At 39.8% G+C, this 24,776-nt stretch overlaps 1 protein-coding gene across 3 annotated transcripts in view; it reads left to right on the plus strand.

The window, feature by feature from the left end:
* VWF (von Willebrand factor) overlaps nucleotides 1–24,776 on the plus strand; it is a 175,323-nt gene that overhangs the window by 118,982 nt on the left and 31,565 nt on the right. For all 3 annotated transcript variants that reach the window (XM_087766218.1, XM_087766219.1, XM_009475359.2), the window contains 10 exons: nucleotides 1,710–1,753; nucleotides 6,179–6,356; nucleotides 9,724–9,944; nucleotides 10,942–11,134; nucleotides 11,822–12,163; nucleotides 18,818–19,023; nucleotides 22,928–23,030; nucleotides 23,140–23,214; nucleotides 23,739–23,843; nucleotides 24,339–24,544. In XM_087766218.1, coding sequence (XP_087622344.1) covers nucleotides 1,710–1,753; nucleotides 6,179–6,356; nucleotides 9,724–9,944; nucleotides 10,942–11,134; nucleotides 11,822–12,163; nucleotides 18,818–19,023; nucleotides 22,928–23,030; nucleotides 23,140–23,214; nucleotides 23,739–23,843; nucleotides 24,339–24,544 — 1,673 coding nt within the window. The remainder of the gene's footprint in view (nucleotides 1–1,709; nucleotides 1,754–6,178; nucleotides 6,357–9,723; nucleotides 9,945–10,941; nucleotides 11,135–11,821; nucleotides 12,164–18,817; nucleotides 19,024–22,927; nucleotides 23,031–23,139; nucleotides 23,215–23,738; nucleotides 23,844–24,338; nucleotides 24,545–24,776) is intronic.

Raw genomic sequence — 24,776 nt, forward strand, 5'->3', positions numbered from 1 at the left:
TCTGGCCAGTATTTTACTTCTTTTGTCTCCTTGGTCTGTGTGTATATAGATATTTATTACTCATATTGTTGTTGTTATTTCTATTACAATAGCATCTACGTGTCCTCTCCACAAACCACTGTCTCATTGTGTTAGTCATTGCACAGGTTTTTACCAGTTTTACTAGGGCTTAGTTACATCTCCATTAAAATAAGTGGACTTTTTTGCAGAGCCAAGTACCACTAAGAATGAGGAAGTTGCAGAGTGTGCACAGTCCAGCTTAGAGATATCCGATCAGTCTCTACTGGGATCACTTCTGGCATTTTAAAATCTCTCCAGAGCATCAAACAGCTGCCATTTTCTAGATTTAAACAGCTGCCATTTTCTTTCTTTTCTTTTAAAATAAGCTTTTAAGGATGCATTTCCTCTCCTCACACTGTAAAATATGTGATTTTCTTGCCCTAAATTACATTGATATAGGATGGGGAGCAGGAATTTGAAACCAGTAACTATTTTCTTATTGCAATCTGTGCTATAACCTATTGGTACTAGAAGGGAAAGCTTTGTATTTTTATGAAATGTACATCCAGCTAATCCAACAGCACAAAGTGTATGCTCAAAAATTTAAATGGTAGGTATCTTATAGTAGACACCTAAATCTGAAAAATTTAGTTCTCCCTTTTGTTGATGGTAAAGACTTTGCTATGGGATCTTCTTTTTTGTTTGTTTGTTCTGTTTTATTTAAGTTTTTTACAATCTGTAAAGTATAATTTTCCCCTCCAGACTCATACAGTTGGATTTCTCGTACGGAGGGAGTCTTACTTTATGTATGGAAGAGTACCAAAAATAATACTATTAAAAAGGTTTAAAAGATTTCCTAAATGCTTTCAAAATACATTACTTGTCCTGGAAAAGACAGAGCATGTAGCGTATATATGCTAGCATAGTATAGTGTTATATAAAGAGTTTGCTAGTCAGTGTTTTAATTTCCTAGACATGTGCTTATCACATTGTCATACCATAGTACTTAGATGAAATTACTTTCCATATGTCTTTAGGTGTGTTATGAGAGCACATAAACACGGAAACTGCAACTCAGTGGGTGCCTTGTGACCATCTAACTGGTTGTATAAAAAACTGCCCATCACAGCAATGCCTGAATGTAATGAAACTGAATTTGAGTGTTCTTATTGCAGCTATTTTCATACTTCTGCTAGTTGTTCACAAAACTTGTCTTGGGGCTACTCGCTGTATTTATCTTCCTGTGTTTAATAAATGTGTGTGTGCATGGGTGTGTAAATTCTCATTACCTGCTTATTACTAGAAATATTCTCAATTCGTCCCAAGATTCAGAACTAAGGCTGGGCCCTGCCTCAGAGCTAAAGCCATGATCTTCTTTTAAGTACCATCTGGGCAGAGCTGTATGTCAGTACAAGGAGTGCTGTAGAATTACAGCCCACCTGTTCCTCACAGGGTATTTTGGGACCAATGTCATTGCAGAAGTCAGGTAATGCTAGCAGTAACAAAGTTTATGCATTCTTTGACTTACTTTTGTACACTTTGGACAAATGCCTGCAGTCTTCAGGTAGGGATTCTCACATTCTAACACAAAAAAAACTTGTTACAGCCTAAGTCACATTTTTAGGTAAGCAATCTGTATTTTGGTGACCACGACTTAAAAGGCTGGATAAGGGAGTGAGATGATTAAAAGATGTCTGTTTCTCTTTCAGACCCTGTCAGAGAATGTATAGATGAGGATGGAAACAAAAAGAAAGTAAGTGTATTGCCTGGGTCATCCATCTGGCTTTCAAGTTACAAAGTTCATGTAGGACCATGAATACCTTCATAGATTATCTGAAACAAAAAGTGTTGGACAATATTAAGTATTAAGAATTATTTCGGAGGAGGAAAATGTTGGCTTTTGAACTGATGGGATAACTTTGCACACAAAGGCAACTAACAACACCTGATCTTGCAGTGTGTTGAATACTATTGAAGGCAGTACATAGCCAAAACTTGTGACAGTGTGTGTCTTCCCTGACAGAGAAAAATGTATTTCCATCTCCTGGTGAAAAAAGTTCTGGGAAAGCTAGACATGGCCAAAATAAAGGTGTATGTATAGGGGGAGGCAATGTCATTTTCCAGACCCTCTCCTTCTAAAAATACAAGTACGTTGTCCCTATGAAAATTTTATTGGAAGATAATTATTGTATGATAGTCATCTCTCTAGGGAAAACCAACTGTTAAGTAATGAAATCAAAGTTCTTAGTGTTTGTTTGCAGAAAAGCTTTTATTAATACTGAGTAAATGCTCAGAAATGTTAGTAAACCTGTCTGAGCTCTCAGAAGTGATGCACTCTAAGAAAGGAATGATGTAGGTGTTTTAAATGGTTCAATTTCTTCATCTCAGATGAAATGCCAAAGTTTTTGAGTGTGTGTGATACTTCATGCGTTTAAAAATAGCATAAGCTTGTTACACGTTTTCTTGTAGGGGTTGGTTATGAGTTCTACCCTAGGATTTATCTTGAATTTCCGGTACATTAAAAATACTCCGTTGATTTTTCCCTTGTGAAGACATGACCACGACACTGTAAGGAAGGATGTGGCTAATAAAGAAATGCTTATGAATTGTCTAGACTCAGGAAATATATCAAAGCCGCCTTACATGGTTGGCCTCGGTCAGCTGGTCAAAGCACAGAAAGGCTTTAGCTAGATCAGACACAAAGTATAATCTGGTGGCTTTGAGGCTGATACCCTAATTAAGAAAAAAACAACAAACAAAAACTAAACTTGAAAAACTTATTTAAAAACAAAAAATAATCAGATTCTTGTTGTTCATTTGAATTGCATGTGTACAGGCCTCTGAGCCCCTAGAAACAGACACAGGTACATGTAGATAAGTGCTGGGAAACCTAAACTTGAATTTTAGACAGGTCAGGTTTCATTTTTTTGGTGATAAACTTAAAGCACAATTTCCGTTCTGGCTAAAATGCTTTTGGAAGAAAAGAGGCCAGGCTCTCGTCTGTATAAAAATGAACGACACTTTCAAATGGTAGCCTTTAGGGGGATTTTGCGTTATGTCTTCTGTCAGCCAGAAAAAATGGGTTTTAGAAGACACTGCCAACATGGTAGCCATTGCCTTTTGGAGCAGGCTGTTGAACATCCTGTGGTGCCTACAGGACACCGTGGAAGTGCCTCTGCCTCTGGTGTTCAGCACCCACACTCTGAACTCCTCTGCTGCCTCACAGGCAGTAACGTGCCATCGTTGGCCTGTTACCCTCTTCCAGCATAGTCCACAGGGATGAAGAATCAAGGTTCCTTCCTAATGCAGAAAACAATTACATCTGATCCATAATATTTCAGGCGTTACTAGGGGAGTTACTGCAGGAGGCTCAGTTCCCCAGGCGGGATGTCTGTCATGCACCTGGAAATTGTGAGAACTGACCTCTTGCAGTTTGCAAGGAAATCGGAGTTCTCAGGATCAAAAATCTCAGCCTAAATCCTATCAGTATAGTAAATGATACAATTTGTTACATTTTTTTTTTGTTATTACCTCTACCCTGGAAATGGTTGTCGAAGGAAGATTCATGGCTAAGGTCACTGTTAGTAGCAGAAGGATGGAAGATCAAATGTGCTAGGTCAGGCCAAAAATCCATCCAACCCCCTGTATTATGTGGCCAAAAATAGAAGTCAGGGAAGAATATAAGTAAATATATATGAAAATTCCCTGAACTGTAGTAGCCTTGAACAATTTGTGACTCAGGGACACCCTGAGCTGCAAGTGGTGCCTTTTTGTGTTTGATAGTGCTCAATAATTTTCTCCTCCATGAATTAGTTTGGTCATTCTTTGAATCCATGTAAGTTTTTAGTATTCATCATATCCAGTGGCAAGGAGTTCAAATAGTGCTAAATATAGGCTGTGTAAAGAACCACTCTCAATATTTGAACTTGCCAGCTGACAGAATGTGTGAATGATTATGATAGACTAATTTTTTTAATGTAGTTCATTCTCATCAGTAGCCTTGTTTTGATGCTTTTAAACAGGCATAAAGGTGATAATAGAAATGTAGGTACTTCTCTTATAATGGTAGCACTTCATGATGAAGTGATCTGTATAGTGATCTTGTGCACTTCTGGTCTACATATGGCAGTAAAAATGACATTCCTAAACTAACAGTTTCTGTAACATGACTTTTCTAGTATTGTTCAGCACTTAGTTTAGAGAAGAACAAACAAACAAACCCCTGACTAAATTAAAAGGTGCCAGCTGATGAACCTGATTGAGGTACGTGGTGCTCTGTCCTGCAGATGCACAGTAAGAGAAAGAGTGTGCAAGTCCAGGTCCGTAGGTTCAGAGCTCCCTCAGAGAGGAAGTCTGAGGCTTCCTCCGGTGTGCTGGCAGGCTCATCGGTTTCAGCAGACTTATCCTTCACAATTTAGACTTCTCTGCTTTTGCTTTCCTTTCTGTCCTATGCTTACTCCTACGATTTCATATCAGTTGGGATTTAGGCTTTCTTTCTCTTCAGAGTCCCTGCGTTTTCCTCTGCACCAGGATTCTTGGCTTTGTTTGGATCCTTCAACTGATATTTTTGTTTTAATGTGCTGTGCTTTGCTTTTCTTGTCCAGCTCTTAGATGTTTTCCAATATATGTCCTGTTAAGGAGTGAAATAAAAACAATTAAATATGTATGGAAGCCAGAGGGTCCTTTGCCAGACTTGCACAGCTGTATATGTACCCTTCCAGGTGCTCCACTTTCAGTGAGTTGTAGGCGAGACAACTATAATTAAAAACCATTTCATTTTTTCCTATCTAAATATTTTTTCCATACTTAAAGCTCCTCGCATTACTTTTTCACAGCTTCCTTTAGGCTCACAAGCCTGAAAAGTATTAAGCCACTTTCAGGACAAGTTCCCTTCTCACAGTCCTGAAACATACAAAGCAGGTCCAGTAAATTAACTTGTATTTAATATGTAAATTTTTATGGCAGTTCTGTTTTAGACTTGATGGTACCATGTAGCTCAGAGATACAGAGCAATACTTTCACATCACTATTCTTGGTTTGCACACTAGTGCCAAGAATAGTCTGTGAATTATGCTGTGGTTACCTAGATATTTTGCCACTTTACTCTTTTCTTTCATGGGAATGATGGGTAAGCTGAAAAGGAGAGGATAGGAGATAACCTTGCCCAATAGCAATCATCTTTTCTCCCCCACATGTTTCTGCTTGTGAACATCAAGAAATGTTATCCAGTTCATAGACCCACTGTCTCACTTCTTACTATTGCTTCTGGGCTCACCTCTGTAGAGATGGGTCTGGAAAGGGCTGTTTCCCACATTTGGAGAGATTCTTGGGAATGCAGGCCTCTGGGATGAACACTCTGTTTTGAAATTCGTTGAGCCTATTTATGGACTTTAGAGCTCCACGGGACTGGGGCCAGAGAACTCAGCTTTTTGAAGATATGAATCTCAAGGTATTCCAGATTGTGACCACATCTATTTCTCTGTCATTTAGTAGCATGTAATCGTGGTGCCTTAAAATTTATACTGTCCTTTAAAAGATGAGAATATATTTTACATTTTATTTTTAATTTTACAAAACCACTATGTATATCTAATAACATTAGTCTGGTAAAGGAACAATTTCCCTTTGGGAAGGGAGGAACTGTTTTAAAGTTCTGGAGTTGTGGATAAAATAACTAGAGTATTCCATACCTTTCTAGCTTGGGACAAATATTGTTAATTCCTGCTGTGCCATGACCATCTGTGCTCAGAGCTCTTTCTAAAATAATTTTATGGCTTATGAAAACTAAAGGCTTTGACATTTGAAGAAAAGCTAAAGGGAGTTCTTTATTGACTATGCTATCCATCCATGCTGTAGGATGGCTAAGCTAACAATAGATGGAGTACCAAATACTTCATTCTGCTGTAACAAAACATCTCCTATTCTAGACTATTATCTTTTGCTTGGAATTTCAGAGTCTATTTCTTACAGTGTTGCTAATTTAAACTTTCTCATCCTTATGAAATCCTTAGTGCACTGCATTCTATTATTTAACCATCCATGGCTAACTTGAGTAGAACTGCTGTCAGTGTCACTTTACTTGCTAGCTGTAGGAGTGCGGCAGCAGCCAAGTTCTGTGTTTTTCTCCCCTCTGCCCATGTTCTTTTCAGTTGTTAAATATCCATGTCTCCCTATCTAGCCTGGTGACAAATGGACATTAGCAGACCAGTGCCACACCGTGACATGCTTTCCAGGAGATTACACAGTTCTGGAGAGTCACCACATTAACTGTGAGAGGATGCCAAAACCAGTGTGTCACAGCAATCTTCCTGCTGTTAAGATTGAAGAAACTTGTGGCTGCCGATGGATGTGTCCATGTGAGTATCTGTCTTTGCATGTATGCCTCTCCCTCCCCATCGCTTGAAATGTTAATCAGAAATGTAATGCTGAATGGAGCCGATCAGTTGTACTCATCAAAGATAACCAAGGTGGGAGGAATTAACGCTGTACACCGGTTAAGGAAACAGCTAGGAGTGTGAGAGTGTCACTGATGCCTGGAATGTGTGATGCTATTTGCAAGTTAAGGGCCACTGCGAGCTTATTTTTTACATTAGTATAGCTACAATGTTTTATCAGAGATATTCATGCTTGATTTCCAAAACTGTGTGAACCAGGAAGGAGGATGTATGGAAGGCAACAGAAATTTATCTCGGCAAGCTGTAAGCAAGTGATGTATTCTTGATCCACTTCTAGGCTTGAGGATATGGCCTGACCTCAATCAAGCGCATGTATTAACAACAAAAAAACGCTCCCTGTCTCCATAAAACCTCACACTGAGCATTTGAGCAGAAACGGTGAACACTGTGTGATTAGTGCCTTGGCTGAGATGACAGGAACAGAAATTAAGTGCACCCACTCACATTTACAGGGTGTAGGGATTCAGCCCTGAGACATCCAAAACTTTAACACCCCAACTTTTAGCATTTTCTAAAAGCGCATTTGATTATCCAAACACTTTTTAAAGCTAACATTTCTCTTTTGATATAAATATTTCAAAAAGGTAGAAAGATTTTAGTTGAATCATCATAAATATTTTATAATGTTTAAAAGATACTGTTAGTGATATCTACCCATAAAAAGTGCATCTGTAATAATTTTCTTGATCCTAAATACATTGATAGCAACACGAAGGCATTACTTTTGGCATACATTTGGCAAAACATGTCTCCATAAAGATTTTCTGAAAGGATGAAATGAAAATTACCATTCATACCATTAGCTGATTATCATGAAAAGACCTATAGTTGACTTGAGATTGCTGCTGTTTAACATGAGATAACATTTTTTTAGCTCTTTATGAATTTAGTGAGACATGATATGCAAAATTTAACTTCTTTTTTCCCAAAGTGATACAGCTTATGATGAAAAGTGGTAAGTTTTCATATATTATAAGAGGAGGAAAAAAACCCCAACCCCACCTAGTTGATCAAAACCCCATGGGTAAAGTACCCTTGTTTCAATGACTGCTCAGCGAAACCCGGGTGATGCTGTGTCAACTAAAGCAACATCCATAACAGGTGGGAAGGCTGATTCTGATGCCGTGTGTGCTGAAGTCAGAGCCAAAACTCACAGCAATCAGTAAACTTTATTGATGGACGTAGCAAAGTAGGTGCTTAGTAGGAGGTCAGTGTGCTTCAGCATCTCTTTGTTGTTATGAATGGAGGCAATCTATGCTGCATGACCATGGCAGTGCACACTTAATGGTGATTCAGCAAAGTAGTGTTCAGTTATTTAGAGAACTAGAGTCCTTTCAAATGATTGCTTGGCAGTGCAGATGATATGACAAATGCTTTTGCAAAGAGGAAGTACTTGAAAAAGTGTTCTTATGTCATATAACTGAATTCATAGAATAGATCAGGATTTACACCATGAAGGTGTTCATTTGTTGAGCTAGTTATAAATTTTATAGCAATATGATTTGCAATGTGTGATTGATGGCTCTTGGGTGTTTGTGGACTATTAAATGGATTTCAATGGATTACATTAACACATTTTGTGCTACAGAATACCTACGAGAAATTTAAAAGGATTCCCATTATCCTTAGACTATTTTTAGGTGTCCATGAATAAAAAAAAGGGTTGAGAAACATCATTGTTTTATAGCTAACTTCTCATTGTTGTATATACATGAACTCTATAAGAAGGTGCAGTAGAATATCTGAAGATGCTTTACTGCTCCAAAGGGATGTACCTCTTGACAATTCAGTGCCTGACAGTACACAAGATAGGCTTTATTTCTTTTTTCTTTTTTTTTTTTTTTAAGCAAAAGTTGCTGTTGTTTTTCCTGGGAAATTAAGTTTGAAGGTCAGTGAATGGGAAACAGATTATTCTCAAATCTCAATGAGAAGCCAAGTAGCTGAATTATTAAAAATTGAGAATTTTCTTCCTACATGTTCAGCTGACATTGCTTTTATTGTCCTTATTATCTTTAAGCAAAAGATTTGAAAACGCATGAGTCAGAAGCATCCTTTTGCTCAGGTTTTGTTTTGGTACTTGTGAGATTATAATCCTCCTTTTTTTCCAGTTTGTGAAGACAAGGAAGTGTTTATAACCTAATAACCAGGACACTGAGCTGTCAGTTGGCCACTGGTTTATCCTGTGCATATTGTTTCTCTGCCCTTTTCCTGTTTCCCATCTGAAAAAAAAAAACAGAAAAAGTCCCTGATATTGGCTTCTGACATGTGTTTGATAAGAATGAAATAGTGTTACTTTGTTTCAAATGTAATACTGTACAGAATAAAATGCAATACCATAATAAAAATGCAATGCAAAAATTAAATAAGTACGTTACAGTCTTTCTACAAATAGAGAAGCGATACATTTTCCCTGCTTTTATTTTTCATATAAAATTGTTAATAAATCACATTCAACGTGAGTAAACCATGCTAAGGGATTTTCATAGAATCATAGAATGGCTTGGGCTGGAAGGGACCTTAAAGATCATCTGACTCCAGCCCCCCTGCCATGGGCAGGGACGCCACCCACTAGACCAGGTTGCTCAGGGCCCCATCCAACCTGGCCTTGAACACTGCCAGGGATGGGGCATCCACAGCCTCTCTGGGCAACCTGTTCCAGTGCCTCACCACTCTCCGTGTAAAGAATTTTTTCCTAACATCTAAACTAAATTTCCCCTCTTTCAGTTTGAAACCATTCCCCCTTGTCCTATCGCTATCTGCCCTTATAAAGAGTCTCTTCCCCTCTTGTATATAAGCCCCCTTTAAGTATTGTAAGGCCACTATAAGGTCTCCCCGGAACCTTCTCTTCTCCAGGCTGAACAATCCCAACTCCTTCAGCCTGTCTTCATAGCAGAGGTGCTCCAGCCTTCTGATCATCTTAGTGGCCCTCCTCTGGATCGGTTCTACAAGGTCCACATCTTGTGTTGAGGGTTTCACAGCTGGATGCAGTACTCTAGGTGGCGTTTTCTATGAGTTTATCCAATTCTTTTGTAATACTAATTGCTCCAGATGAAGATACTTCAAAGAAAACATGTGATGAAGTATTTACCAAAGTTTCTTGTCAATGATTTGCTGCAAGCATTTGCAATTCATTACCTTCCTAGCTTTCTCAATTAATTGATTCCACATGCCCATAAAAATTGTGAAGAAATAGTCTAATTTGAACAAAAGTGAATGCCTACATGGCTCTTTTTTTTTTTTTTTTTTTTTTTTTTTCATTGATTTGCAGGTGTCTGTATAGGAAGTTCATCTCGACATATTGTCACTTTTGATGGGCTAAATTTTAAGCTGACTGGCAATTGCTCCTACACCTTGTTTCGAGACATGCAACATGATGTTGAAGTTCTCCTCCATGAAGGACCATGCAGAGCAACACCGAAGATGAACTGCATGGACTCCATTGAAGTGAAACATCGTGGAGTATCTGTTCAGCTCTTCAGTGACATGGCAGTAAGCTAAACACAATGAAGTGACTGTGCATTGTCTGCTCATGCAATAGAATTTCAGGTTTCGGGGACAAATTTGTTCCCTTTATCCAGTTTCTGTTCCCCTTGCAGCCTATTCTTAGGCTTCTGAACAAATGTCTTATTTCAATTATTTCATGATACAATCTCCATTCACATAACAAGCCAGACACATTTCTCTTCTTGTTCTCCCTGTTATGTGGGTGTGACAATGTCAAGAACATGGGATTTGGCAGTGTCTCCCTGACACTTCTGCCAGAAATGCAGGGATTATAGACAGGACATACTGCACTGATTCTCCTCTGTTGGCAGAGGTCCTTTACACAGTTATCATTTGCTGCATGGGAGACCAGTCTGTTCTTCACAAACCTATGCATGACTGGCTAATTGAAGAGCTAGTGAGTTGGTTCTTACCTTGTATGCAGATGTACCTCAGCATTAGAAGAAAGGCCAGCTTAGTACGTATTACATCTATTTTATAGGCAGAGAAGTATTCAAATTCAATATGACACATTTTCAGTCTCTGGGTTCCTCGGACACACAGGAATCAGCTAGCCTGCAAATGTGATCTCTTCTGACTCGTATGTAGCAAAATAGGATGGACCAAAACACCTGCACTCAGTTCTGCATAGTGATAAACAGCCTTGACTTTCACTGAGGTTTATTGATAATCAGGGTCTGTAGGCAGCATTTTAATTTCATGGCATTAGATTGCTAGTCTGTATATATGTGATACTGAGGGAATGCACTCATATGGGAAAACGTTGAAAAAGTTGTTCATATAATATACAGAATGAAGGTCAATTAGTTCTGCGCATTTTTAGACTCAATAGAAAGTTTCAGCTTGCAAAACTGGTTCTTATGTCCAGGTTCAGGTGGATCTGCAAGTACCTGTGAAGTCAAAATGTGCTTCAACCGTAAGATTGGGTTGATTTTAATGGCTTGCTAGAACTGATGTTATGATCTTGCCTTTTCGAAAACAGGTCACTGTTAACGGTGAAAGAGTTCATATTCCCTATTCTAGCAGCTTGTTTGAAGTCACTGTCTATGGAACAATAATGCATGAAATCAAGTTCTCCCATCTTGGACATAATCTCACATTTACTCCAAGAAACAATGAATTTATTCTTAAACTTAATTCAAAGAGCTTTTCTTCAGGAACACAAGGGCTTTGTGGTAAGTTTGAAAGCTAGTAATTTTAACAGCTTTCTACTTGGGCTTTAATTGCTATTTGTATTATTGGAATTTGCGTAGTCCTGAACGTGTAAACTCTCTGGCTGAACTGATCCCCCATTGTTGGCACATTGCTAATCTATGCAGATTTTTCTACTATGGCCATCAATGTAACAGTTCATTGACTCCCAGTAATACCTTAGAAAGAGCAAGGCTAGACTTCTCTTATATTTTACCTATTTCACATTATATCGTTATCTTTTCAAGGAGATTTTGGTTTGGTTTTTGTTTTTTTTTTTTTTTTTTGGATGAGGCTTTAACTTTAGGTTCTTACATATACATCTATATGAGAGACATGTCCTATGCTTGCAGTGGAGTTGAAAGGTTTATGAGGGGTACTACTACCTGGGAGAATTAATTCTATGGTATCCTCTATGGTATAATCTATTGTATAGACTGTACCTCTGTGGCCTAACCTATACCTCCTGTAATAAGGAAATGGGAAACAAGACCCAGTGTTTTTATGCCTTCATTGATAATAGCTATAAGGAATATGATTTGTTACTCTTCCCCTTGGTGTTCACCAGGCAGCCGCAATGAGCTGCGTTTGTCCTGTGCCTGTTTTCTCTAGGTCTGTTTTATTGCTGACTGTATTCAGACTCTTTCTTTTCCTTTTACTCACCCTCCTAGGGGTGTGTGACCAGAACCACATCAATGATTTCACGTTACGCGATGGCTCTGTCACTTCTGAAAGCAGCGTGTTTATCCAGGACTGGACGGTGGAAGAGCCAGGGAAGATCTGTGAAATCCGGAGAGAAGACAGATGCTCTGAGCATGCAACGAGCCACTGCCACCTTCTGCTCTCAGATCGGTTTGCAGAGTGCCACAGGGTAATCTCCCCCAACATGTTCTATGAGGCCTGCGCAGAAAGCAGCTGCTATGAGGATGAAGCCTGCGAGATGATAACTTCCTACGCTCACATCTGCAGGGAAAACGGGGTCTGCGTAGACTGGAGAACACCGGAGTTTTGTCGTAAGGGGTTTATGATACATTAAAAGTGATATAGAAACTGTCTGACTTGGTGATAGTGGTGACAATGACCATCTTGTCAGTGTAATATTGGTTTTTGAATACCATGTAATGGGGCAGAAGTTCCAAATCGAGTTTCCCATATAAGTGGCATTGCAGATCTGGTAACTGGTTTGTCATCCATTAAGTTGCATATTATGGAAAACATGTTTCTTAGTAAACTGCTAACTAGTAAAATGCAAGGTAGTTTTGCAAGGCTGGAGGGATAACCTATGAAATAAAAACACTGTGAAAGCTGTGCACAGGCAAACACAGCTATGTGATAGTACCTGACTCTGCAGCCACCGAACCATCATGGGACCAGGTTTGGACTGAGAGGCTGCTCCGATTCTGCCGGACAGTTTTAGCTGCAGATATTGTTGCTCTGGTAAAGACATTGGAGGATCTGTACAAGGCGGGCAGGGAAACTCATAAATTTGACTAGTGGAACTGCTCCCCAGCCTGTCACTGTCGTAGCTGCACATAATGGCACAAAATAAGACTTTTCACTGTAATAGTTTTGCGAATTCCCCACATTGCAACCAAAGCCTAAACCTTTCAGACTGTAATGGAAGAGCCAGTGTAAATTTAAGTCTCTAATGCAGTGAACAATGGGGAAACGGCCACTCTCTGTGGTGTCTTTTCTTGCTAGCACATGCCAGCTACACCGATCAAACCAGATGTAATTTGCTTTCAAATCTGGTTCTCCTTCTGGCTGTGTTTTGCTTGTGTTTTGGAGGTGAAGAGTTTGTGCTGTGAGAAAGCTGTATAGCAGGATGTGAGTCTTGCAAATTGCTCAGAGCCCAATAGAAGCAGGACAAGCATGCTAGTACTAAATTCAGACGGTTGTCGCTTTGTATACCTACTCCCCTAAATTCTTATAGACATAAGAAGTTCTGCCCTATCTTCCTGTTTTTTTTTCTTCTGTTTTCTTTTTTTTTTTTCTCCCGACAGTCCTATTATGAGGCATACCTAAAGATCTGCCATACAGTTAAGTACAAATAAGTAACTCTTGAGGTGGCTTATTCTATACCTTCTGCTCTTAGTCTGTCTGTAGTGATGGTTACAGACATTCAGATATTCACTCACAGTGTTTTTGGTTTAGTCAGGTATCTAGCTGAGATGTGCGTGTATATATGTAGGCATTTTCTTTCCCAGCTAGCCCTTCACATAGTGTCTTGATATCCCAGTTGTTTTTCACATCTCCTGCCTCTCCAGTTTAGTCAGTTCTTGTTGCCTTGCTTTCTTTCCCTCTTGCTGCCCAGGTACTTTTCATTTCGGAATTGGAGAACCAGCATCCTAAAAGCATGATACAGCAAGAACTCAGTACATGTTTTTGTTCATGTTTTAAACTCATACTGAGGGAATGATGGGATAGGAAGTCAAGAATGTGAATTTGAATTTGGCCGGAGCCTCCAGTTACTGTCTTAAATATCTTTCCAGGACTGGTTATTGAAGAACATGTTGCTGTTGCAGACTGAATCTTTTAAGAAACAACACAGTCTGTTTGGAATATAGTCCTAGAAACCAGAGGGAGAATACTGCCAGCCATTTTCCAAATTTAGTGCTTCAGTCAAACTTTGCAAATTGTGATGTCCAAGGCTGAATGTCAGTGGATTACCTTAATAACTCTCTGCAGTTTTCAAATTCCCATCTTGTTACACAGCATGTACAAGGATAGCCAAGAGTTGCCCATTTTAACACTAGTTGCATAAAACAGTCGTTAGTGTCCTAACAATACCATCATCATCTTCTTTCAAGCAGGTGCATGTGTGCAACTGCCAAAAATAAAATTGCCAATTACAGGGACATCATATGGGTTGCATTAATGACTAAAGAGACAGTGCAGCTTAATCACTCTACCACTACATGTTCAATAACAATGGCATGGTTCTGGAGTACCTTGCTTCCCTCCCCCCACTCCAGTGAATCCCTGTCATTTTTTTAGGGTTTGATTTGGAGTTTTGTCATGCCATATTGGGACATTTCAAGCAGTACAAGTCCTTCCTGACTGCTGTGCCTGGATGGGTAAATACGCTCACTGGAGTGAGTACATAAAGACAGAGACTGTTCTCATCCTGTGCTCATTCAGTTCCACTGCCTGAGCTTTCCTTGCTCCTTTTTGGGAGGATAGATGTGTTGAGTAGACTTCCAGCTTTGTGTCAATGGATGGAAGGAAACTGTACTCCAAGGTGGGAATGCATAGTTAGGAAGATATTTTATTTTTTTTTAATTTTATTTTTTTCTAGACCCCAGACTTAGTAGACTTGTGCTGCAGCCTGTAGCTTCCACTGATAGCCACGTAACCCGGAGGCATAGAATATGCACCCCTTGAGCAGGCTCACCCTCACAGTGAATGCCAGCTGAATAGGGTTTCCACTTCAGTGACAGTACAAGCTTTATCTTAATGTGAAGATTGTAGGGTTTTCTAACAAATCACTGCATTGCTACTATTGACACATGTTGGGATTCAGCTTTGTGTGGAGAGGGAGCTTTATTCACCTGGAAATAGGATTGTTTATATAGTGGTTAATGAATGGACTGAGATATATTCATTCTGCAGTTAGAAAAGAAATGGCAGCTCATGTGTAGGTGACCAAGTCAGCTTTGAACTGTGTAGCTCAAGTAACACTAGCAGTTAGCAAATTTTGCTCAGGAAGCAGAAATACTCAGAAGATAAATGACAGCAGCAGCAATAGCAGTTGTTAATCTTCATATGCTGATGTTTCCATGAGTGCTTCTCAGCAGCTCTTTAAGCTCATTTATGTGCAATGTGGATATGCCCTCTAGGTACTTGCCAATGCTAGTTTGCAGATGAATTAAATTTAGATAGGTAGTTGATGCCTGCATGGTGTGTGAAACAAATAGCTAGTTGGTACTGCTCAGGAAAGCTGTGGTTCTTTGAGGAGGATGCTGGTAGCACTCAGCAGTTGCAGGGATTCCTGGAAAAATATTTGCTTGGAAACAACATTTTTTCAGGAACCATTCTGGTTGTTGGAGGGTTTTGTATTTTGTCTTTCATTGGGTTGTTTTGCAGGCTCAGGTTAGAAAGCAAATGCAGCTCAACTGAGGGGCAGTGACATTTGGCAGAGAAGCAAGAATGAAGGTGAGGAGGAGGAGAGAGAAGCAATGGGATACAAGAAACCTCGAAACCACCTCTGCTAATGAAGGATTTGTGTAGTGGAGCTACACTGAGATTATCTGCTGCAGTTTGTTTGCTGTGTAAGCAAGGCATTCTGGTGAGGACCATAACAGCTGAAGGATTTAAACCATGACTTAGAAATCAACAGTACGGGGGTGGCTTTACGACTGCCTTCAGCTGATCTGGGACAAAGTTTTTCTCTTCCTCTTCCATCTCCAGCCATGCATTCCAACTCCTTTTGCTGTGATGGCTTTAGTCCTCACATGCCTCTTGGTGAGCTCTGAAAACTAGCTCTGAAGGAAAAAATAGTGCCAGCAGGAAGGAGCAGCTGAGGTGAAGAGATTAAGGCAGAGAAGGGACTGCCCCTTTTGATGGCAGCACTGATCTAATTTGGTTTAATGTGGCCTTGAAACCACTCCAAGAACACTGGAAAAACCCTCCTAAACATACTCCTTTGTGTAAAGAAGACTGTTAAGGGAGGTTTAAGAAAACTGTGCCTGAGCAATGTGGGGAGGTTGCCTGGCATCTGATGAGCTATTGGCCCTGGTGCGTTATTCACTCCAGCTTCATCAGCACTGGGGTTTTAGCTGTCCTTTTGGCTGCACATCACAGTGCAGTGAGGCAAAAGGCAAGCCAGCAGTATGTGACCTCAGGAGCTAGGTAACTGCTAAATTATACTACTGATAAGAAAGGAGTGGCATTGTCACCTGAAAGGAAGTGTGCCTTTCTACATGTATTGCAGCTTGAAAAACACCCCTCCTCTAAATATCCATTTAGTACTTTAACCAAGGATGATCTGTCTTGTCTGATCTGTTTGAGCCACAAATTCGAAGTGAATCCCAGTGCAAACTATCACTCTGAAGTTGTTAAGTTTATTTTATTTTGATGGACTTGCACCTTCTGCAGATCCTCACAGAGGCTATTTTCTCCCAACCAGTATCTACTAGGAATAGCTACTGTAATAGAAAAATAAGCAGCTGAAGAAATGTCAATACTTAAATGTGACAGATGACCCCTTCAAATGTGCTATCAGAGATTTACAGAAATTTGTCATGTCGTGTCCGTCCCGTCCCCCCCGCCCCGGCTTTTCTTCTACTATTCTGTTCCCTGTTCGAAAGAAAAGGTCATTTTTAATGGAGCCAACAAACTGAGAATACAATATGAATACATTATCATAGTAGAATCACACAGGCTAGTATATGGGGTAGATTTCTTTTGAAACTCATTTGGAAGAAGAATTACTCTTCTATTACTTGATTTGCAGCCTTATTTTCTCCTTTTGCTAATACCCACAGTCTTTTCCTTTTCATTCAGAAACAATAGGCATTTGAGGTAAGCACTGAAATAGCCAGCCAGGAAGGTGGCTTGTTGAAATACTTGCTTCTGAGGCTGGCTGTGGGGAGTCCTTCGTGCCTCCTCACATTCCATAACTCTGGCAGAAGTTTCCATACAAAAAGCCAAGTTACCTGTAGGTCACGTAGGACCTGGCCAGACCTCTGGAGCACAAGGGAGGTAATGAGTCTGAGGTGGCTTTCTACGATTGACTAGTTGTCATTGTGCCAATAGGATGAAAGGATGGTTAGGATGATTTTCTGGACATTGATGGAGTTTATCCTGTCTCTGGACACTGCTTATGCATGCTTCATTCTTATGCCCCCAAGGAGAAAGGTGACTTCAAAACAAGGGCATTCACATGACCTCATTTATATTTCTTTTGCAAAACATAACCACCTCATTTCTTCTTTCCTTGAAAAAACATCGCCATTTTGCACAGGCACATAGGCTTTTTGATAGCATATCTGGAGTCCTGGGCATGGTTCTTCATTGCATTTTTCACACACCTGGCTCTGTAATGCCAGCCAAAGAGGAGGAAGGAGAAGGGGCTATGTTACATGAAGTACATCAGAGGCTTTAGCAGTGGTATTGATTCTGCCTGGGAGCTGTCCAGGTTCTACAGTGATGGGCATCAGCATTAAACTCTAAAATAAATTAATCTAATTTTGTGCAGAGGTTTACTAGATTTGCTTTAGGGCTAGTGGTAAGTAAGCAAGATGAAAGCCAGTGTGCTGAGTATATTTACTGACACTGGAATAAAAAAGTAAATGAAACACTACCTTAACAGTTGCTGTGGATGTATTTTCACACATTCATTAGAGCTGATGTGAGACGATCACAGGCAATAAGCACTGGTGCTTACTGTAGTCACCTTGTTTACAGAACTGTTTCTGGGAATAAGTTTTCTGGAAAACACAGTATAGTCTAGGTAGCTAGGTTTATAAGCAGGCAATTTCTCCTGTTTTACTTGGATAGACCTTTTTGTGTTTTCAGAATCCAGCCAAAGCATTTCATAACAGGGTTGGACTTTCCATGAAGTTCCTGTGGCTTTTCAAGTTCCTCTGCATCTGCTGAACTATGATGGTTATCCACACATACAACCATAGACTCCAGCACACCAGAAATAATCAGATTTAGCATGGCTTGAAATAGAAAAGGGTTAACGTTCAAGACATTTATTTTCTGTTTCCTTTGGCTAGGAGGGATGTTGTAAACAGTTCAGCTGATGAATGCTTGCTTGGTTGGGAGCTCAGGTCTTCATTCAGTAATTTTATTTCAGTGTTTTTTTGTTAGGGGACTGAAATAAGGTTTTATAAACCTCACAGCAGTCACAAACTGGGAAATAAGAAACATTTTTCCTAATTGAAGCTGTAGAGAAAAATAAAGTAGACTTAAGGGAGTACGCAGTATGGAAGCTGTGTCCATAGGCTTCTTGAATAGCTATAGCCTTAGTTTTATGTTTGCTTTTAGAGACAACACCCTCAGTGTTGTGAACTCATCAGCAAAAATTTTATATGTTGGCTTAGGGGGGAATGCAACTTCCCCTGATTCAGTTAATTCTGTTAATAAGGCAATTCAGTTAATAAGGTGCAGAAATCCAGCAGGTTCAGATTTGAAGTACCAAAATCTTCTGTTTGTTAGCTTTCTTTAGTTGCTTGGGAACACTGCCACCTATCAAGTTGTCAAAAAATCTTTGTTCAACACTTTAGTCTGTCCTGGATATCTCCTAACCATGCGCTGTTACCAGTGCTTCTCTAATACATGTAAAGGTGGGTCCAGATTCTTATGTCTCTTGCCCAGTGTTGAATACAAAGTTAGGCAAGACGTTCAGGTCATGTAAGCCATTGTATCATTATCAGGGTAAGTCATACTTTGCTGATTCATGTGACCTGAAAATGTGGCTTGATGATTTCTGCATGGGCTGTAACTTAAGCAAATGCCTTCAATCACTTTCCACTGTGGATTGTCTTAGTTTTAAAAATGTGTTTTCAAAGATGCTAGTGGCTGCAGAGGGCAAAATATGTTCATCAGATGATGGCTTTCAAAAACCTGAACAGAATTCTAAAGAAAGTATGAGTGGAAACATTTCTCTGCATTTCAGATCTCTTTATCTAAAGAGGGTTTTTTTCTGTCTTTCTCAGCAATGAAATGTCCCACATATTTGACATACGATCACTGCCACAAAGCCTGCATAAAGCACTGTGAGAATAGTACCAAACTCAGTGTCTGCAAGGATTATCCCACAGAAGGCTGCTTCTGTCCAGACAGACAGGTGATTTTTAATGACAGCTGTGTTGATGAAGAAATCTGCACACAATGTGTCAGTGAAGATGGCACACACCATCAGGTAACTCTATACTTAGCAGCTTACCTTTGTAAGTGGTTGGGGTTCGTACTTTTGCAAGTAAATCTGTTTTATAAGTCTAACTGTTTTCCCCTTTGGATGCTTTATTTTCTAGCCCAGTTCCTCATAACCAGCCGGCTGTCAGCCCTGTGTAGCTCCCCTAGTGTGAAATTGGCAGGGATGGATATAAAATTCACAGCTGGGACTGTACAGACCCGGAAATGCATGACAAATTTGTGTGGAGGGAGGTCTGGAGGGAAGAGAGGAGGGATGGCATAAGTCAACATTTACCAAGATAAACACCTCCATTCAGTAGGCTTTTACTAGAAATGACAATTTAATCATAAATCTGGAACCCTTCCTTAAAATGTATCTTATTTTCTTTGCAAAGCTTATTGAAATATTTTCAGTGGTTAGTGTGGAGCTGTGAGACCAAGATGACCTTATGTCAAGTTATATTAGCCTACCTCTTTTTTTTTTTAATGAGAATCATTCCTTTGATGAAATTCATCATTTTAGTTTTACTGAAAATCCACTTTCCCAGCCTAAGTCAGACCTTTCTGTGACAGAATGTGATTGGGAAGAGCTATGGGGGCTGGGTGCCAGACTGCAGTGAAAGAGACTGTTGATTTCCCTTTCAGCATCCCACAGTGGGTGCACGAGCTCCTCCCCATGTCCCCTGTTCCAAGTAGCAGGGGTTGTTCATCTTCACCCCCAGCTACTCAACTCTGGGAGTTTTCACCTAAGTCAGCCAGTCCTGTTAAATCTGTGGTTTTGTTATGAGACTTTAAGAAGCAGCAGCTTTAATTTCAGTATTTTATGGCCTTTAGATTCTTAGGGGATTTTTGGATGGTCTTGTCTTATACTCACCAAACCTGCTGTCAAAGACATCATCATTTCTGTAACATTGATCTTCTGTAAATAACAGAATTCTCTGTGTGTGTGTGTGTAGATAGTCTATTCTTTAAGTAAAAAGATAGATTTAAAAAAGTAATTGACTGTATGTGCTCTGAATAACTTCATTTTACACACACAAATTTAGACTCGCATTTAGTTTGGCAAGAAAAGTGTTATAAACATTTACAGTTAAACTGAAAGGAAGAAAAGACTATTTGTGGCTAAACCATCTCTTTTAAGTATTGTTTGCATTGATCAACATAATGACAAAAGCATCAGACTTAACAGAGCAAACACCTTTCTTAGGTGATAGGGTACCAGTGAGCAATACACTTGACTAAGTGAAGCAAGTGTTTCAGGCACTGCTTTGCCAATGCAAGAGTTGTACAGATTGCAGGTCTGCAGCAGGAGCCCTGCATGTGTCCGTGCAGCCTGCGCTCGCACAGGACAGGTCCACGCGGGTCTGAGGGTGCTGACCCCAGCATCTCACCTTGCCATGGCTTGTGCCTTGGTGCTGCCTGCTGGTACTGTCAAAACACAGCGCGCTGAAAAAGTATTCACGAAATAAGATTTTGAGGGTTTCCTCCTGTTGGGCAAGGGGCTGGTACAGGAGCCTAACAGCATTTTAGCCCCCTTCTCAGGTGTACATACCTTATAGATTTTGGCAGCAGGAGGGAAGACATAGGGAAAGTGTGTTCTTTTGTTCCACAACTGCATTATCCAAATGACTTTTATCAAAACAAAAGGTTAGAATTTTCTGAAGGATTGAGCACATGGACCTTGTACTAGCTTTTATTTTAAGGTTACAGTATCTCCATACATATGGTCATGATTTTTTCTTTGTGTTCTGTTTTGAATCTTTGCTTTAAATACAGTATCATTGGATTTGTGTAGTGCTTATAGAGTTGGTAAATTGGAAGGGAAAAAAAACACAGTAATTTTTGTAATAAAAGGAATAGAAAAAAAATCATTATTTTTCTTGAAGGAAAAAATAGCTTGCAATATATATAATTACTGCCCTACACACAGATCAATTGTGCACAACTCTTGGTGAGCCTGAGAACTCTAGTTATTATATTATGATTCTATATGAAATGGTTATTGCAACTGCAGATTAAAGCCTAGGATCTGTGTGCCTTAAATCCCTGAATCCTGAGGCAATGCAGTGCATTTTCCATTTAAATAATTGTTTCAAGCCCTCGTGGAGAAAAGCTCAGCATACATCTTGGGAATAACGTCTGCATGATATCTACTTGTTTCTGCAGAAGTTCTGAAATTCATGAGTTGTCGCATGCCCCTTAATGGGGTTTTAACTCTGAAAACCTCTTGTCTGTACCCCAATGGCAAGGCTTAGCTGCAGCTGCTGTGTGGATGAGGAGGTGGATGGCAGGGGAGGATCAGCTCACACAGCCGTTTTGCATCTCCACCATTGCAGGATTAGCTGTGTGAGCAATACAACAGGCAGTGCAACTGGTCGTGGGTTATGATTTCCTTAACCCCCTTCTTTCCCGCTGGTGTTCTTTCCTTGGTTCCTTTCTACCCCAGATCGTGCTTGGGCTTACAGGCTTCTCAGTATCAACACCTACATAGAGCTCTACTAACAGCATGCTATCTCTTGTCATTTCTTCTGGTATTAGAAAGAGACTCCTACTTATGCTGAAGAAAACCTGTTTGAAAATTGAGGCTGCTGAAAAAGTTAGAGCAAATGTTGTGATTCTCTGTGTTTTGAAATGTCCACATGCCTTTCATATCACCACCTGCAAATGTAGGCATTCTCTATCAGCTGCCTTCTCAGGACTTTTTAACCCTGAGGCCACTGAATGCTCTGGCAGAGCGCTCTGAGTTTTCCCAAGCCCTGAGATAATGTTTTTTACTAGCAACACATTGATGCAAGCTTTCTTTGACTAAAATAGATTTCCTGTAGATCAACCAACCCTATGTGATTTGGATGCTAAGCTTTGTTAAACCTCTGGTTGGCTTGTACTACCATGCCTGCTGTCTTATCCTTGCCATGCGGTTAACCTTTGAAAGTAAACTGTCTTTTCATGCTCCTGTGATAGCTTAAAATAGATAGATACCTCTGGGTACAGGTGGCAGTATGCTTAGATATTTCCTTCCTTTCTTCTTATTACTACAGATCTCGGCAGACTGTTATTTTTAAACTGCACTCTAGAGTTTTCTGGATGGCACCTTTTGCCTTTGTGGCATCCTAGCCTACTCTACATGTTCTCACCCAGAACCTGGATCGATTGTGCAAATTAACGTTATTGTCCCATAATGCATCTTTTCACTCTTACCTACCTATTCACATGGAGTTTACATGTAGATAGTTCTTTATAGATAACTACATCTTTAAAATCAGTTATTTTCCTCTCTCTCAAGAGAGAGAGAGAGATGTGCTTGAATATTGATGTACTTTACTGGCAACTTCTGAATGTGCTTATTACCTTCAGGTAACCACCGCAGCGATAGTTTCAGATTTGGGCTTGCTATGGTGCTTTTCAGTCTGCAGTCCACTGGGAAATCACGTGATGACACCCCACATATTCTTACTAAAAAATATGCACTGTTTATTTCTCTGTGTTTAAGTACTACTAATTTGGGAAAGCAGCCACTTCTATGTATTTCCCAAAATATTGTTGTTTCTCTTATTACCACTGAACATCCAATCATGGTATGTAGTTGCATGAGTCCACTGTTACTCACAATAGCCTGCAATTGCATTTATAACATCTGAGCATTTTTCATGCTTAAAACAATAGTAATTCCTCATCCCATTCATGCATTCTTTACATCTTTTGCTAAATTGGTACACTACAGTCATTTCAGAATTATGTGTCTCCTTAGGTTCTTGCTGTTAACAGAGCAACCAACCAATGCTGCATATAGCCTTCTGGTTTTCTAAATTGGTGTTGCTTAACCTCACCCACTCCCATCGCCAACATGCCAGTGGCCAGAATATTTGATTTCTTTCTAACAACCTGGATTTTTTTTTTTTTTTTTTGTGCAGCACATGGAAACATGGATTCCTGCTAATGAGCCTTGCAAGATCTGCACATGTCTCGATAACAAGAAAGTAAACTGCACCGTCCGACCTTGCCCTACTGCCAAACGTAAATTCGTTTAGCTCTAAGTATAATTGCACTTTAATTGATGTTTTTGTTACCTAGTTTTCTAGTTCTTATCCAAACTTGTTTTATGGATGTTTTCTTCTTACTCCAGCTGTTCAGTGTGGTCCCTGTGAAGTCCCTCGTCTGCGCAGGGACCCCAGTCAGTGCTGCCCCGAGTACGAGTGTGGTAGGTTCTCATAAACTGTTGGAGTCTTCTTGGTACATATTTTTACGAAATGCTTCAAAGGGATACAATCTGTGTTTTTGTTTAATGCAATACTCAATTTTTTAACCACTGAATGACTGTACAATCATCAATGTGGAAAAAGAAACAACTCCTGAGGATGTGAGTCTCAATTCATGTCAAACTTGGCTTTCTGTAAGAGATGAAGAAGGGAACAGAGCAATTTGTTTTTGTTGAAATGACATTAGAATAGTCTTTTTTCAAGTACCTATTTTTGCATGGTCTATATTTGCACATTAAATATAACATTAGAACCTTAATCCTCATAACCCAAACTTGAACTGTTCCCTAAGCTATTTTGAAAACAAACTCTGACCTGCTGAAGTCTAACTTACTTCGTATTTTAGGATAGCAATAGAGTGTAGGGAAAAGAAGGTTAATGGGGATATGCATGCGTGTGTATGTCTTTTCTTGATAACTAAGTAGTCATACGTGGTCTTAAACACTCTCTCAATTTCTCTTCTTAGTCTGTGACCTGGTTTCCTGTGATTTGCCTCCTGCCCCTGTCTGTGAGTTTGGCCTGCAACTTGCTCTGACCAACCCTGGAGAATGCAGACCAAATTACACATGTGGTAAGTTTTGTTTTGTTTTGTTTTGTTTTTAGCAGGGAGTGACACTGGAGCGTTGCATTTGAGCAACACTGACAACTTCCTTTAGACGTTATTTTTTCCCTCTGAAAGGTTTAATTTTGGAGCCAGTGGAAATTTAATTATTTCAGAGACTTGGAAGAAGGGTGGTGTTGGCACTTTCTGAGTACGCTTTTGAATTAAGGAAAAGAGAAACACTTTACTCTTGGACGTGTGTGCTCTGACCCTTTTGCTTATTTTATAAATCTTTCTGATTGTATATGAAACAAGAATTTTTTTGGCAGGGTAGGAACTTTTCCTGAACCTGCAACACAATTTTTGACCTGGCTCTTTTATATCTGCATTACTTCTTAGTCTTTAAGTAGGTTTGTAACAGTTTGCAGTAGCAAATTAGTGCCTTGCTGCCAGAGAACTGTCTTGTTCACTCACGGCACTCTGAAATGCTGTGTGCTTGACATGGTACCTACCTTTTTCTGCTAGCGTGTAACAGAGAAGCATGCAGCTTAGTTCAAAGACCTTCCTGCCCACCGCATCGAGAGCTGACTATTAAGAAGACCGAGTGCTGTGATAAATACGAGTGTACCTGCAGCTGCACTAACTCAACAGTGAGCTGCCCTCTGGGATATCTATCCAGATCTCTCACCAATGACTGCGGCTGTGTATCTACAACCTGTGTACCAGGCACGGTAAGGGGAATGAAGTGTGATTTCCACAGATGAAAGTATTTTTTGTACATGGAGTGACAGCACCAAAGTCAGTCATTAACAAGCCCCCAAAGAGACTACTGGATAATGATGCCAGGGCATTTTAAATTTACATGTGTCTGAGAGAAACACACTTGCATCACACTGTTGCTTGTTTTATTACAGCCATTTATTCTGACATAACCAACCTATTTTTTGAGACATGCTTTTGGGT

The sequence above is a fragment of the Nipponia nippon genome, unplaced genomic scaffold, assembly GCF_047370975.1.
Source record: "Nipponia nippon isolate SJK-2023a ecotype South Korea unplaced genomic scaffold, ASM4737097v1 scaffold_3, whole genome shotgun sequence".
Taxonomy (NCBI): domain Eukaryota; kingdom Metazoa; phylum Chordata; class Aves; order Pelecaniformes; family Threskiornithidae; genus Nipponia; species Nipponia nippon.